This window comes from Anoplopoma fimbria, chromosome 17, assembly GCF_027596085.1.
Source record: "Anoplopoma fimbria isolate UVic2021 breed Golden Eagle Sablefish chromosome 17, Afim_UVic_2022, whole genome shotgun sequence".
Classification (NCBI taxonomy): Eukaryota; Metazoa; Chordata; class Actinopteri; order Perciformes; family Anoplopomatidae; genus Anoplopoma; species Anoplopoma fimbria.
Genome location: NC_072465.1, coordinates 17,867,662 through 17,883,667, shown reverse-complemented (window position 1 = coordinate 17,883,667; position 16,006 = coordinate 17,867,662). Strand labels below are relative to the sequence as shown.

General features: G+C 40.8%; 2 protein-coding genes across 2 annotated transcripts; one reads left to right on the top strand and one right to left on the bottom strand.

Moving 5' to 3' along the window:
• The first annotated feature begins 339 nt into the window (after positions 1-339).
• plch2b (phospholipase C, eta 2b) lies at positions 340-9,987 on the top strand. The gene is made up of 19 exons (XM_054617719.1): positions 340-382; positions 455-652; positions 1,665-1,811; positions 2,455-2,698; positions 2,862-2,991; positions 4,164-4,334; positions 5,312-5,405; positions 5,532-5,735; positions 5,830-5,950; positions 6,056-6,227; positions 6,345-6,433; positions 7,009-7,097; positions 7,224-7,409; positions 7,495-7,602; positions 7,677-7,801; positions 7,892-7,976; positions 8,061-8,207; positions 8,756-8,835; positions 8,923-9,987. The coding sequence occupies exons 1-19, from the start codon at positions 340-342 to the stop codon at positions 9,985-9,987; spliced, it is 3,498 nt and encodes a 1,165-aa protein (XP_054473694.1).
• Positions 9,988-10,671: 684 nt separating this feature from the next.
• si:dkey-183j2.10 (glutamate receptor U1) lies at positions 10,672-13,019 on the bottom strand. Its single transcript, XM_054617718.1, has 7 exons — positions 12,864-13,019; positions 12,409-12,632; positions 12,125-12,222; positions 11,768-11,985; positions 11,474-11,693; positions 11,136-11,380; positions 10,672-10,776 (listed from the first exon to the last, which is right to left on the bottom strand). The coding sequence occupies exons 1-7, from the start codon at positions 13,017-13,019 to the stop codon at positions 10,672-10,674; spliced, it is 1,266 nt and encodes a 421-aa protein (XP_054473693.1).
• Positions 13,020-16,006: the final 2,987 nt, after the last annotated feature.

The window sequence follows — 16,006 nt, the reverse complement described above, 5'->3', positions numbered from 1 at the left end:
AGCAAGGCTGGATTACAGCTTGAGGAAGATTTAGTGACTGACACTTGTTGCACACTCTTTCTCTGCGAGCCTTCTCTGACGGCAAAAAATATAATACAGAAGAACCTATGGCTGCTTCACTGGATCACTGGACACAGGATGACGAGGAATGAACTTCAATGATGGGAATATTGTTTCCGAATCCAACGTGGGAAGACTTTAAGTGGAATAAGAGGATATGCTGCATGAGAGAGGCTGTGCTATTAACACACTGCTCAGGAGCCCAGCAGTATGAGGGGAAGGTGGGTTAATGTGGTGTGAATGGGACAGGAGGGTTGGACTCAAATGAACAGCTCAGGGATGAACAGCACCCCAGCGATGGCACCTCTGTCTCCAGGGCTGAGTTGCACCCCACCAGGATCCTCTCTTTCACCCAAGAAGGCCACCTTTCAGTCTTTAGGATCTCTGTCATCAGGAATGTTCTCCCCCTTGCTTGCTAGGGGCTCCACTCATCAGGAAAAACAGGCCTCAAGTCCATTAAATTCATCCAACCCGTCCATCATGAGCTCTCCAAAGCTCTGGTCGAAAGCATCCATCTCCAGACTCGCTGAGGAGTTTTTCTGGATTGGTGGTAGTGTGGTGGCACAGCCAAAATGGAGACTGGGTCAGATAGGTAAGATTCCTTAATGACATATTAAATAATGTCGTCTTCCAACACTCCAATTACTGCAGAATGTCAACAGGTTGTTAAGCAGAAGAGTCTACAAGCTGCAGCAAACTAAAAGAGGGGAGCTTTATAAATATATATTTTCCAAACAAATTACATTAATATGGTATTTATACCACAATATGTGAATTTGAAACTGTAACCATGACAACTTCATGCAACAGGCCTGTAAAATGTGTAAATGTTCCAACATAACAGAGTAGAGTTGCGGGGAAGCCTGTGAGTAGATACTGGGCATATGGACAGTCGACAATCCTTTAGGATTAGCCTGAATAATGGGCCAGAATGCGTCACATGCATCTGAGCTTTAGATTACAAACAAAGGTTACCTGCTCTATGCGCACAAAACAAACACACCTCGCCAATGTGACCTAAATGTTACAAAGTAATTGTTGGATCTGGCATGCTATTTCATTACAAGCACTGTGAACAGACTGCATTCAAAAGTTGTACGAAATATAAGGAGAGCAAACTCTAGAGAAATAATTGAGGCAACTGATTATTGATGGATTTGCTTTTAGGCAAAGATCATTTCAGGGTTTTTGTATCTTTTCCTTCGTTTCCTATCGTCATTAACACAAATAGAGCTACTTAAATCCCTCTGTGACGCAGCTTATAATCTCATAAACAAGTGCTTATTGGTGAACCTCTTCTTGTCTCGACTGCTTGAGTCTTCCTTCAAATCACAACACATCTACTGCATTATTTCATATATTACGAATTGTCTCAGAACATTTTTTGAATAACTATTATAAGGCACTTTTGACAAATCAACTGCAGAGTGGACAATCTCCAGCACCAGTATTCTTCATTTCAATTTCATTATAGTATTATAGATGATTAAATATTCAGTACACTAAATTATTTTATTTGCCTCTGATGTTTGCAGTAAATAACTGACAATATGATGACCTCTGTGGATTTTCTGACAAGCTTGACTCCTTTTGCTCCCCTATAGTGGAGAGGTGTATGTGCACCATGCAGACCGGCACTCAGATGACCAAAATGAAGGGGAAGAAGAAGGGACTGGTTCGATTCTTTTACCTGGACGAGCACAAGTCCTGCATCCGGTGGCGGCCCTCCAGGAAACATGACAAGGCCAAAAGTGAGCCATCACCAAACCATGTCCAGCACCACATATTGATTTTTGCAGCGCTTAATACCAACAGCATTGATAATAATACATAAATTGAACTTCCTATTCTTCTTCATACTCACACTCATGCGACCGTAGCGTAGTTTGTTTATAGGATACAGTTAGCTTTGAACCTCTGCCGATTGCATTCATGTTTCAAAAATCTAAAAAGTGTTGATAATTTGCGAGGTTTATATTGAGAAACAAAACTAGTGAGTATCATCAACTTGTGTTTGCAACAGAGCCTCTTTTCTGCAATGATCCAAAATCCAATGGAAAAATGTGAGGGGACCAGTGGCATGCTAACTTCTGGGTTTTGCCTACAAAAATATGTCATCCCTGCAGCAGTCGACTGTGCTTAATTGGGGCTATAAAGACTTCAATAAATAGCTGCCTGTGTTATCTCAAGTTATGATGTTTTTATAAACTAGACACAATATAGGAGTTCAAAAAAAAAGATAAACAAAAGTTACTCTGAGTAAATGTTTGTTGTTACAATGTTTTTTATTGGTTATTATGAAGTTCTGAACCCCAAATGTCTTTCATTTTCATCAAGAAGCTTAATAAAGTCATCGATTAGATGAAGCTCACATTTCTTCATCCTCTGTTTCAGTAACTATTGATTCCATCCATGAAGTTTGCGAGGGGAAAAAGTCAGAGATCTTCAGGCGGTACGCAGACAACCGCTTTGACCCAAACTACTGCTTCAGTATTTACTACGGGGAGCGAGTGAAGTCCCTGGACCTGGTCTCCACCAACGCAGAGGAGGTCCGCACCTGGATCACTGGTCTGAAATACCTCATGGCTGGCATCAGTGATGAGGACTGTTTGGCCCGGAGGCAGCGCACCCGTGATCAATATCCTTTATCCAGCGTCTCAACATGTTAAATCTCTCTAACCCTAACCCTAACCCTTATAAAAACGATTTAACAACACATCCACTTGTAGAAAAAACACAACAACACACATGAACTGACCTGTTTTTGATGCTTGTAGTTTCCTCCTTAACTGCAGCCTCACGTGGTTACAGCAGACTTTCTCAGAGGCCGACAAAAACGGAGATGGCACCTTGAGCATTGGAGAGGTTCACCAGCTGCTCCACAAACTCAATGTGAATTTACCCAAGCAGAAAGTCAGGCAGATGTTTCAAGTAAGAATTTTAACCAAAATGGTTGACAATGGCCCACCATCAAAACTGCCTCTGTGCCTTTGTATATTCAGTAATCTAATGTCACTTATATCTCTTAGCTGGAGATGTTCCTTCGTTCAATTGTGGCTTCATGGCTACAAAACAGAATACACAATCTGTGAAACTGAACTTAGCAACAACAGCGCTATGTGCTAAATGCTATCATACTGACAATGACATTGCTACAGGTTTTATGTATCTCATGGCATCCATCTTTGTTTAGCATCTTAGCATGCCCACATTTAAATAGCAAAAAAACTCAAAATACAGCTAAGGCAATGTCATTAGTTTTGCAGGTTCTTGTTCAAGCAAGAATACTTTTGTTGACCTGATGGTGGCGCTAGTGGAAAAAGTCAGATATCACTAAAGTTACAATACATCCTCAGGGGGAACATAAATGTACATACCAAATGTCATGGCAACACATCACACACACATCAGAGGCTCATTAAAGTCAGTAGGATTCATCTTCTGGGCACCATGAATGTATCTACAGAATATCATGGCAATCCATCAAATACTTGTTAAGGAATTGTTAAAAACGTAATCCAGCGCAAAATACTTTTAAACAAATGGGTAACAAAAGAGAGAGCATCAACCTGACAGGGCTATAATTACATTTTTTCTTACTGTAATGCACTGATGTTTCTCAGCGGGAAACAGAACGGAAAGAAAACAGGCTGGAAAAAGTAAAAAAACAAAAAAAAGAACGGTTCAAGATGCCAGATTCTGGATGTTTACCTGAGAGGCCTATTCTTTAATGTGGTACTCACATCTTTTCAGTCAGAGACGCAGGAAGATAAAGGACGGAGATGGAGCCAGCAGACAAATATGTGTTTACAGTATTTTGGCAGGACAGTGCAGGAGAGTACCACAGGAAGGCCATATGGCCACAGCTGAACAGATGGCTTTTAGTTGTACTGCAGTATTGCTTTAGTTCAGTAGCTCACTGTCCTCCCTCCTGATGGTGATAGTCTCTGTGAACGCGCTGCATCACGTTTGATGGTGATAGAGATATATCCTTCAGATAGGTCTATGGTGGTACATATTTTCTTTGGCAGGATGGTTATCTCAAATCACACATTGAGAGAGTTATTTCTTGCTCATAAAATACTTTTTGTCGTTATCTGTAGGAAGCAGACACAGACGAGAACCAGGGCTCTCTGGCCTTTGAAGAATTCTGTTCGTTCTACAAGATGATTTCCACACGCAGAGACCTCTACCTGATAATGATCTCCTACAGCAATCAGAAAGAAGTATTGGATTTTCACGACCTCACACGCTTTCTGGAAAACGAACAGAAGGTACATTTTACATGTAAAAAGGTCCATGCCACTTTTTTGTGTCTGTGTGTATTTGTTTTAGAGTATCATACATGTGATTTTCATTAAACAAATTCCCTTATTTTACAATATTGAGAACAGGGATTTTTTTACCTCCCTGTTGTTGGAGGCACAGTCCGCACAGGGGAGTCACAGGAAGCAATGCATGCATGTAATGCTGTGTTACTGTTTGTACTTTCATCTACTTTCACTGTTTACTAGAAATTTTAAAGAGAAAATAAAAAAGTTAACAAAGTTTGAATAAAACTGATAAAACAGTGGAATATCAGTTACAGCACAGCTACAGCGCAGTGCGAGAAACAAATTATAGTCCCAAATGTAATTTAATAAAAGGCATACATGACAAACAGACAGGTTTAAAGGTGCTAAATTAGAAATTCAGAGCATATTGCCTCGATGCGGCTCTCAACATGGCGACGGCAAAGGTGGCGGCTCCCATAAAACAGTGCAAAAAGTGTAAACAACCGCAATAGTGTTTACCTGATAGGGAACCAGAGTCTGGTTGCTACGTTTCTGTGTCTGGATGGAGTTTTCAGCTGTAACCGCCTGCACGAGAGCAGTGAAAAGAACCATCTGAGCACTAGCCAGTGGGGCACACTCACATGCACTAACATGCAACATAATTGCACACGCTATGGAAAACACGCTAAGAAAACAAAACACAGAAAAACTTGGATAACAACACACATAAAGGGAAAGCATCTTTATTCTCTGCTCAGGTACATTAGGTTACTCCACCTTTACATAGCAAATAGTTATTAACTGATCTAATAAGACTCTGAGTTTTGAATTTATCCTATTTAAACCTTGATATAAAAGAGCTTAAAAGAACAAACATTCCCTACTTCAAAATAAAAGCATTCAACAGCTGTGCAAATGTGTAAAATGTCAAATCAGTGAAACCAAAAATGACATTCATGATATTGTTTTATTTGCAGATGCGAGGATTGGTCAAAGAGTATTTAGTCGATATAGTGGCCAAGTTTGAGCCATGTCCTGAGAACCTGCAGCGTACGGTACTCGGTATTGATGGTATGGGGAACTTGCTAATTACAAACTATTTAACAATGCATCAATAACATCTCATACATCACTTGGACCAGACATACAACATATAACATGCAAAAACACACCTGCTCTGAAACCTTCTTCCTTCAGGTTTTACCAACTACATGAGGAGTCCTGCAGGTGATATCTTCAACCCCGACCACAATCAGGTGAACCAGGACATGACCCAGCCTCTAAGTAACTACTTCATTGCCACCTCACACAACACCTATCTGACAGGAGACCAGCTGCTCTCTCAGTCTCGAGTGGAAATGTACGCCTATGTTCTCCAGGCAGGCTGCCGCTGTGTTGAGGGTAAGAGCCCCCCAAAAAACAGCATTTCATCTCTCTTCATTGTGATTTTATGAGATAAAAGACACTCTTTTGTTCTTTCTTCGTCCTCTCTTAGTGGACTGCTGGGACGGTCCTGACGGGGAGCCTATCATTCATCATGGCTACACCTTGACATCCAAAATTCTCTTCAAAGATGTCATTGAAACAATTAACAAATATGCCTTCACAAAATCACCGTAAGTACTTCTGAGTTTCTGATAATAATGTGTTTCGTCAAGCCTTCACAATAGAAAAAAAGCATCATACCTGTAGCTCAGGTGCCATCACTTCAACCTCCCCAGGTACCCAGTGATCTTGTCCATAGAGAACCACTGCACTGTGCCTCAGCAGAAGAAGATGGCTGAGTATCTGAGAGAGGTGCTGCAGGACAAACTGGATCTTTCCAGCATCAATGTGCATGAATGCAAGAAGCTGCCTTCCCCTGAGATCCTGAAAGGGAAAGTCTTAGTCAAGGTAAAGTTGTTTTAAGCAACATGCGCCACCATATGCTGCTCAAGGATACACGAACAAAGCACAAAAACACACACAATAACACATGGACTTGTTATGCCATTAATTCTTGTTTTCAAGGGGAAAAAGCTGCCAGCAAACCTTGATCCTGATGCAGAGGAGGGTGATGTGTCTGATGAAGACACTGGTGATGAGGAGGAGGAAGAAGACGATGATGATGATGATGATAATGTTAACTCACAGGCAAATGAATACCTGATAGATAGATAGATAGATAGATAGATAGATAGATAGATAGATAGATAGATAGATAGATAGATAGATAGATAGATAGATAGATAGATAGATAGATAGATAGATAGATAGATAGATAGATAGATAGATAGATAGATAGATAGATAATTATACTTTATGTTTTACTGCTTTTAGGAGGGGGGTATCATTACCTCTACCAATCAGACCAAAAAGAAGAGGCGATTTTGCAGATCAATCATGAGGAGCTTCAAACGAAAGGTCAGCTCTTTTGCTTATTTTCTCAACTTATTTTGTATATGGTTACAGAAAAATTGCAAATAATGCTTCTGTTTTCAGAGGAAAAAGAGAATCAAAGTGAGAAGTAAGACGATGTCTGATGGCGAGGCAGACCAAAGCATGGACAGAGAGAGGACACAGATTGTTTACCATCCCAAGTAGGACTACTCATTGAATTAAGTTGTTTAAGCCATGTAATACTCTTAGTTCCAGCGGTTAGACTTGAAACATTGTCTGTTAACTCTCCCTTCAGGAAGAGGAAAACAATGAGGTTGTCCCGAGCTCTGTCTGACCTGGTCAAGTACACAAAATCTGTCCGTGTGCATGACATAGAAACACAAGGTAAAGGGTCTTCAAAGTTAATATCAAACCAGAACTTCTTTTTATCACACACACAATCTCAAAGTTCATCACATATTTTAGGAATAGATGTGTAATGATGTGGGGTTTTTTTCTTCTGTCTGGTAGCATTGATGAACAGTTGGCAGGTATCATCCCTCAACGAGACTGTTATGAACCAGATCTTACAGCTGAAGCCGGGGGAGTTGGTCCGTTTCAACCAACGGCAACTTCTAAGAGTCTACCCGTCCAACTACAGAGTGGACTCGAGTAACTTCAACCCACAATCTTACTGGAACACAGGATGCCATATGGGTAAGACTGTCACAGAGACTGCAATACTGCTCACTTTAACATTACAATGACAGCATTTGATTTATGTATTAATGTTTCATTTCAGTTGCAATGAATTATCAAACAGAGGGCCGAATGCTTGAACTGAACCAAGCTAAGTTCTCGAGCAATGGAAACTGTGGATATATTCTGAGGCCTAAGTGCATGTGTAAAGGTATGTACATATCCAGATTGTACAGAGTTAATAGCACTTTTCTGTGCATGTTTAGACTTTTTTTTTTTTCTCAGCTGCCTTTAACCCCATGTTGGAGGATCCTCTACCAGGACACAGAAAGACTCAGCTAGTGCTAAAGATCATCAGTGGACAGCAGCTTCCCAAACCCAAAGACTCCATGTTTGGGGACAGAGGAGAGGTTAGCATGCTGCAGACATGATCTACTATTGAGACACCTGACAAAAAAATCGTTTTCATCACTGAAATACTACTGTTTCTCTACTTACAGATTATCGATCCTTTTGTTGAGGTTGAGATAATCGGCCTAAATGTAGATTGTTCCAAGCAGCAGACCAGGGTTGTGGATGATAATGGTACTTCTCATCTCATGATCTCACAACAGACAGTCGATTTTCCAGTTTTTCTATTTGTGTAACTTCCTTTTAATGGTCATTCAGGTTTCAACCCAATGTGGGAGGAGACCTTCGTCTTCAACATTCAAATGCCACGGATCGCCCTGGTTCGTTTCCAAGTGTGGGATCATCATCCTATTGGACGAGATTTCATTGGACAGAGGACTGTTGCTTTCAGAAGTATAATGCCAGGTAGACTACATGATGAAATATCTGTATCCACAATTCAGAGTTGCACAGAGTTAGTCATTTTGTGAAAATACGCTTATTGCACATGGTAAAATGAGAAGATTGATACCACCGTTATGTGTATCAGATCAATAAGGCAACAACCAGTTAGATTAAGATAAGATAAGATAAGATAATCCTTTATTAGTCCCGCAGCGGGGAAATTTGCAATTAGCTTAGCATACTATCCTGGATCTTCCTAAAAGTGACTAAATCTGCCTACCATCACCTCTTAAACTCACTACTAACCATTAACATCTTGTAGTAACTTCCTGAGAAGTTAATCTTGGCGTAACACTCCAGGAAGTTTCTGCAGAGTAAAGAAAAAGTCCAAAACATAACTTGTTAAACCCCAACGTGTTGTTTCTACATTTTCTTTTTTGTAAAGTTTCAACAAATGGGACATAAATTGTTGATTAGCAAACTACCGACAAGAAGGTGAATAGACATATTTTCCAAAATGTCAAACTATTTCTTTAATATTAATGATGTTTTGAATGCAATATTTGTAGGTTATCGGCACGTGTACCTGGAAGGGATGGCGGAGTCATCCATTTTTGTTCATGTCGCTATCAATGATATAACAGGAAAGGTATGTTTCTCTAAAAAACTCACAAAACTATTTTCATCTTCCCCCGAGGACTCTATCCTAAAACCTTTGGTGTCCTTTGTGAAACAGATCAAACCCACTAATGCGGTGCAAGCAGCCAAAAAACACATCCAAAAAGCAGCCCAGAAGCATATGAAGGGTCCTCAAAAGCAGCCTTCTCTGGACTTCTCTGTCCAGTCCTCAGAAGACGGACGCACTCTCTTCCTACGCAAGGATATGGATACCATTTCTCAGGACAGCAGGAATGTGGAAATATTTCCTCTGGTACAAGGGCCAGCAGCCAAGGCTGCCATCCACAAAGGGGCCATGAGTGAGCCAGTGAGGCGAGCTCACAGAGTTAAAATTCATGAACCACCGGAGACAAGGAGAGGGATATTCAGCCCGATGTCCTCCACTGACTCCCACCACATCGGGGCTGCTCCCTGTGCGAAGGCGGACAGCTTTGACCTTGAGATCTCACCGCAGGCTTCTTGTTCTGATAGCCAGAATCTAATTCAAGAGGAGTTAGAGAATGAACCTGATGAATCAAACTGTCCTGAGCAGGAGACAGTTCAGATGTTTGATCCAGAGCAGCCTGAACAATCGGAGGAATCACCAGAGCGAGACAGGGGCAGTGCCATTGAACCTGAACAACCAACAGAAACTCAAAGTCAGACTGATTCACTCCCTCGACCTCGACTCATGCCCCTGCATATGCTCCCGCCTGAGGCCACATTTTCTCCACTAATCCCTCCACCGTCCCCTGCCAGGGTGAGACGGACCTTAGAGGCTCCGGCTAGACTCCCACTGTCCACCCCAATACGAACAAAGGCACGCTCACGCAGTTGCCCTCGGAAACCAACCACCTGCCCTCAGACACCGATGGTGAACCGCCAGCCTGCTATCCACTGGCAGACACAGCGAGCACAAAACTACGACAGCTCCTGCAGCCATGTGAGGCCCATCCCCAACGGCCTCTTTCTGTCCGACAACACATCCAGCAGCAGTGGAGGCAGCACCGACAGCCTGGAGTTTGTGCCCTCCTGTGTGCCAGCTGGGGCAGAGCAGCGTGAAGGCACCCTGCAGAGGGAGATGAAGGCCCTCTTTGACCAGAGGATGAGAGAGATCAACTGTAAATCACCAATTTTTTTCTAAATGGTGGGTCATTGGTGATGTTTGATTCATGTATGTGCAAAGATTAAATAAAAATAATTGCAAACTAAAGTTAGCATGTGTTTAAAATCATGGTGATTTTACTGTTTGTTTTTTTCTTTTAGATTAGACCAGTTTAGATTTGAACAACAAGGTCCTTCAGAAGACAAAGAAAAAGAGTGACAACTCTTTCCTCCTGTGGGAGGATCAGATTTTCTGACTAGATCAGTAGAAAGACACCACGCAGAATTACACAATTAGACCATTTTTTTTATTGTTTTAGAAATGCTGTAGTGTTTACAATCAACACAGCTTTTATGCATGAAATCATTTTTTTAAAAGAAATTGTTGATATCATGTAATGCCATTGCCAACTGTACAAAACAGCATGATGCAAAGTCATAAAACAGTTAACTCGAAAAACTAAGTACATGAGCATTATTTGTTAGTTGGATCATTTTAATTATTGTTTTTATAATATTCAAACTATAATGTTTGCTTTTTCATTTAAATTGTAGCGTTCTTACTTAAAAATCAATAAATGTATTATTTTAATAAAATGTGAGTTTTTTTATTTTTAAATGCAGTATTTTTTCTTTTCTATCTGATGTATCTCTGCAAGTCTATGTCAAAAAAATCTAAGTTAAAATGTTCAGACTTGTTAAAACTACATGTTTCCTAGGGTGTTCATGCTTTTTCTTTATCTTTGTCTACATTTTCTTCGGGTTTGTTTGCATTGCTGTTCCTCAAGCGCAGACTCAGTTCTTCAGTCAGCACAGTGCAGCAGGATTTCTGTGGGAAGGAAAAATAAATGTAAACAGTAGTGAAACAAATAAATCCATTAATATGTTGATGCATTTAATGTAAACAATGTTGTGTCGATGAGAGAGCATGACTGACTAAGTCTGCTTGTGTCCTCTGCATTTCGTTCTTCAGTTGATGTGAAAAAAACCAATTGGTAAACTGTAACTATTGGCTTTTAACAGTAACATGACTGTGTTGCCATGAAATTATTGAGCAAACGTTGCAGCACTTTAGGCTTATAAAACAGTTTAAAACCTGATTGAATGAACACATATGCACACTGTGGAGCACACAACAAGGCTTTAGAGATAGCTGGTTGTGGTCTTTCTCGCCTGACTCGCACGCACCCTCTGCTCAGCTGCACTTCTGCGGCTCTTGGAGGTGAGCTCCAGAACAGCCAGCAGTGCTCCTAACCCCAGGCCTAGGGACAGAACCAGAAACATCCCCTTGAGGCTGTGTGGCTGCACAGCTGAAGACTTGGCCTTGTCTGCTATGCAGCTGCTGGCCCACCACTTGCTTCGCAGGTAAGCCAGCTCTCCTGCCTCGCTCAGCTGTAGGATTGCCACGCTGAGGTTCTTTATGATGGGTGAGCCTTGAGGAAGAAGATGGTAAAATTGAGGCTTATTGTAAATTATACAATTCTAACTATTAATTTTTTACGAGTTTTCAAAAAGAGTAAGCTCACCAAGGCTGGCAGCAATGCTGTATCCCCTCATTCCAACGACTTCATGTGCTCTGACCAGCTCACAGTGGCGAGCTACTGCCAAGTCCAAAGAAACAGACTCTCCAATGAAGGCATAGTCTCCCTCTTTTGCACGCCGGACCCCTTCATCCATAGATGACACAAAACTCTTGGTTCTCTCCATGTGTTCATAGATTCTGCGGTACACTGGATTGTTTGAATTCTGCATGAGGGATAAACAGTATTAGAGAATAAGCAGTGACACGGGGGGATCCATAAGTGATCCGATGTCTGTACCTTAAAGAAGGCAAGGGTGGAAGAGCCAGCCAAACAGCCGTATTCAATTGTATCCTGATTAGCCAAGTCCTCAAACCCTTTCACTGTCAGGTGAGTGGACTCAGAGGTCTTAGAGGAGCTGAGGTTGGAGAAATAACAAGCCAAGAGGACGATGGTAAATAACCACCAGCTGCAGCTGATGATACGTCCTGAAAGAGCTTTGGGGTGAGGGCCAGCACCTGACAACACAAAAAGAGTACAATAAAAAGATTTATTCTGCAAAGAGGAAGAAAACTTCCAGAAAATAGACAAATCAATACAACCATTATCCCCAGTCTCCATTTGGTGGCATACAAAGTGTCTTGTTTTGCAGTTTACCTTGGAGCGTCAGAGCTCCAGCTGTGTACCACAGACTGTGGAGGAGGCTGAATCTGTTCTGCTCAGTCTGAGGCTGACTCCACTCACATGGGCTGAGTCTGCATTTACATAAACATTTTACTTATTAATGTGACCGCACTCCAAGGGATTCCACTGCCAGCAGAGATGTGAAAAATATCAACAGACAATAATTATATAAATTAATATTCAAATCCACAGCACAATAAACAGATAAATCAGTATTATCACTTTTCCCAGGACTCTAAACTACCTCCATCACCAACCTGGTAACTATAAAGATGCAAACAGCGGTCCCCAGGTAGGCAATGAGTATGCCGACCCAGGTCTCGGCTGCAAAGGGGGACAGGAAGTCAAATAAGCCTGTTCCCTCTGAGATGTCCTTCCTCAGCAGGATGCTGATTCCTGTCTGCATGAAAGGTTTGGTCATCCCGACCGCTTTCTCCCGAGCTGCAGTGAGAGTCAGTGGAGCGATCGCAAGGTCGGCTTCCTGTAGGAACGCATATATACTTACTGTACAATTATAGAAACTCCTAAAGGAATATGAAGATTTTAATTGCACCAACAATCCAGCTGATATTGTTCACACCACACATTCATTGATTTTGAATATATCCGTTGTGAGTTACAGATGCCAGCTGAATAATTCAAGCTCCTGCAGAGTGGTTGGCTGCCCTTTGACCCCTCCAAATGTCAGTTTTCATGTACTCACCCCTCTTACCACCTCTCCAACCATCCCATTCCAGTTCCCGTTCTCATCCTGTCTGCCGTACGAAGAATCTTTCACCAGCTGCACTTTGTACTTGAAGCCCAGTTTCTTTGCTACTTCAGACAGCAGGTCCATGCAAAAGCCTTCCAGTTGTGAGCCTTTGGACATTGCATACGGCTCTTGCTAAAAGAAAATATGTCAGAAGGTAATCAGGAAAAGGGGTTTTATCTTTAAATTTAGAGGCTCAATATAAAATAATTAATTACCTTTATTGTTGTGATTCTCATCTCTGGTTGCACTGATGTTGAGAGAGAAAAGTAAGGAGCACGTTAGTAAGATAAGTTTCAGACATAAGCAACGTTCATCTTGTTCTTGTCTATGAAAACTGGGAAGTTACTGAATATATGATAAGTGGTTCTTGACCTGGGGGTCAGGGCCTCTGGGTTTTAAAATAAATCTTAATTGTCACCAGATGAATAAAGGGTTGAAAATGAAGAAAAAAAATCTTAATCGAAATACTGGATATTTTTACCTCCAAGCCTGCTCTAGTGATCGCAACGTCCATCCACCACTTTGCTCTTTGCTACTAGATGGATCGGCACATACTTCTGAACAGACAGTAATGGTTCCCAGAGGATGAATCCTACTGACTTAAGTGATCTCTTGACTTTTCTGAAAATAGCATTTAGCTCAAAGCACCTCTGTATCTACAAACAGCCTTGCAAAACTGATAACGTAGCTGCAGAATCTTAGTCTTGCTTATATGATTCTAATTATTTTTGCTTGGTTGTTCTGTTATAGTAGGTTTGAAAATGTAATGTAATATGAAGATGATGTTAATGTTGCCTCGTTCTTAATTATGTGGTGAAACATCATTAAAAATAGCTGCCTGTTTTGGATATATAAGCATAGTTTGTCTTGACAATAAAAAGTGTCAAAGGTGTGAGGGGGAAACACATACCATTGATTCATTATGACAACTGACTAATGATTTATTTTGACGGACAAGTTTTTCACGACTAAATTTAGCAGAATCAATGAGCCCTTTGTGCTTGGCCATTTTCAGACTTTACTCTGACATGCAGAGATGTCTGAGGTGAACTTTGGAGCGAATGTATTGACCTTCTAGACATAACTGGTTTCCTGTATCCTAGAGATCTGGCTGCTCTCCTCTACTGTTTGAAACGGTTTGCACATCACAATCTATTTAGAGCAGTGTTTCAATTCAAAGAGTCTCAAAGATGTGGCACTGTGAGATGGGAGGGAAGTCAAAGAGTATCAAAAGCCTCGATTCAGGCCAAGGCATTGGGGATCCGTCACCACAGGGTGATCCTGACAACCATCAGATCCTCCTTTTCAAAAGATGACACGTATACAAGCTCTTCAAGACTTTTTGGCCACTCTGAGACACAAGGCCTTTGTTTGGTCCATAGAGTTGATTTGTGAGAGGGTCAACTGGCCTGCTTCCCTTTCTGTTTTTCTACAAGAGTTGGACAGGATGTAGCGCTACACTTTGATATTGATCCGAGCTGACTGTTTATGTATTTATGTCTCGTCAAGCCTGAGACATTTCTACCAATCCAGCAGCGAAAACATGAGACGTTTTGGCAGAGAAATAAAGCAAGCTGCCACCACACTGAATAACAAATAGTGACCGGGTCAAACTTTGTAAAATGTGACAACACTAAATTGTCTAATGTTGTCAATCACACCACTTCAGCACATACTTAGTCACCTTCGAAAAAATGTAAATTGATCAGTGTTGTCTAACCAGCCTGGTTAAATCTGTGACATTTGATTCAGTGGGTCAGTACTATTTTTGCACATATACAAAACTGTTATTAAAAGAATGTAGTTCCCTACCTGCATTGCACACTCCCATGTCCAGGAAAACCCCAACAGACAATACAAAGAAGCTAGAAAGCATCCTGATTCTCCTGATTTGCATCCTACAAGTACATAAGACAATTAGTGGTCGGTTGTGCATCACATGAATAAACATGGATAAACTTAAATACATGTATAGTAAGACCTTTCTTGGATCAAATCAACAAATGAAATAGTTCCACCAACAATCAATGAGCAGAGTAGATATAATGGAAGTACATAGCACCTGACAAGAGTCCAAGATGTGGCTGCTGCTGGAACGTCAGACTTCAGACAGACCCCAGTGAGCTCGACTGTGATGCAGTGTGATCTGAAGTTTTTCGGATTCAAATGTGTTGAGACAGCCAGCAAAGTTTTTGTGGGTGGAGAAAGAGGAAGAATTTTGAAGGGGTGGGAAGAAGCAGCATGAGGTTCGGACATATAGCTTTCACTTGGGAACAAAATGTGGTTTTTTTTACTCAAAATGAAGAACATATCTTAATAATATGAATGGTTATTATTTTCTTGTTACAGAACAGAAGCATCAAACTTATATTGTAGTGAAGCTGAGTATCAAATATTTTATAATATATTTACATTACATGTGAACAAAGTTGAACATTTGCTTGGAGCAGCTGTCATTGTATATTACACTTACAGAGAGCTGCACATAAAGTTTGTTTCGAAAAAAAGATTCTTAGAAATGTTGCTACTTCTGCAATGAATTACGTACTTGAAAAACTTCTATACATTAAAGGGACAGATATGAATGTTACAAGTGTAGATTTATTTGGATGTCTTTGTGCAAACCCAGTATTAGAAGATTAACAAGCTGTAACATCAGCGTTTGGAGCACGACAGCACTCTCTGCTCTGTATTAACACTTTAAAAGGAAAAAAATCAGTCCACAGAATTGACTGACTGGCTAAAGACTTTTAAGGCCCTGAAGGTTTATCAAATTGTTGCAAAAAGGAGAGAGAAAAATCTGAGTGAACATATTCATGGAGGAGGATAAAAACATAAAACATCATGGCCTTGGAAAGAAGTTGGAGGTTCAGTAAAACTGGGTAAAAAGTAAGAATCTTTTATTATGGATTGAGCACAGATAAAAACTACCAATCTGTTGAAAGGTAGCAGGGAGCCAGGACTTTTATTTACTGTGCAGCTCCGAAATCAATATTTGAACCAGTCTTTTTTTCTCAAACCTATAACATAACTGTCAAATCTAGTATTGTACCAATGGAACCAGAAGGTCATAAACCTAGCTACACATACTGTAATGGAGTCAT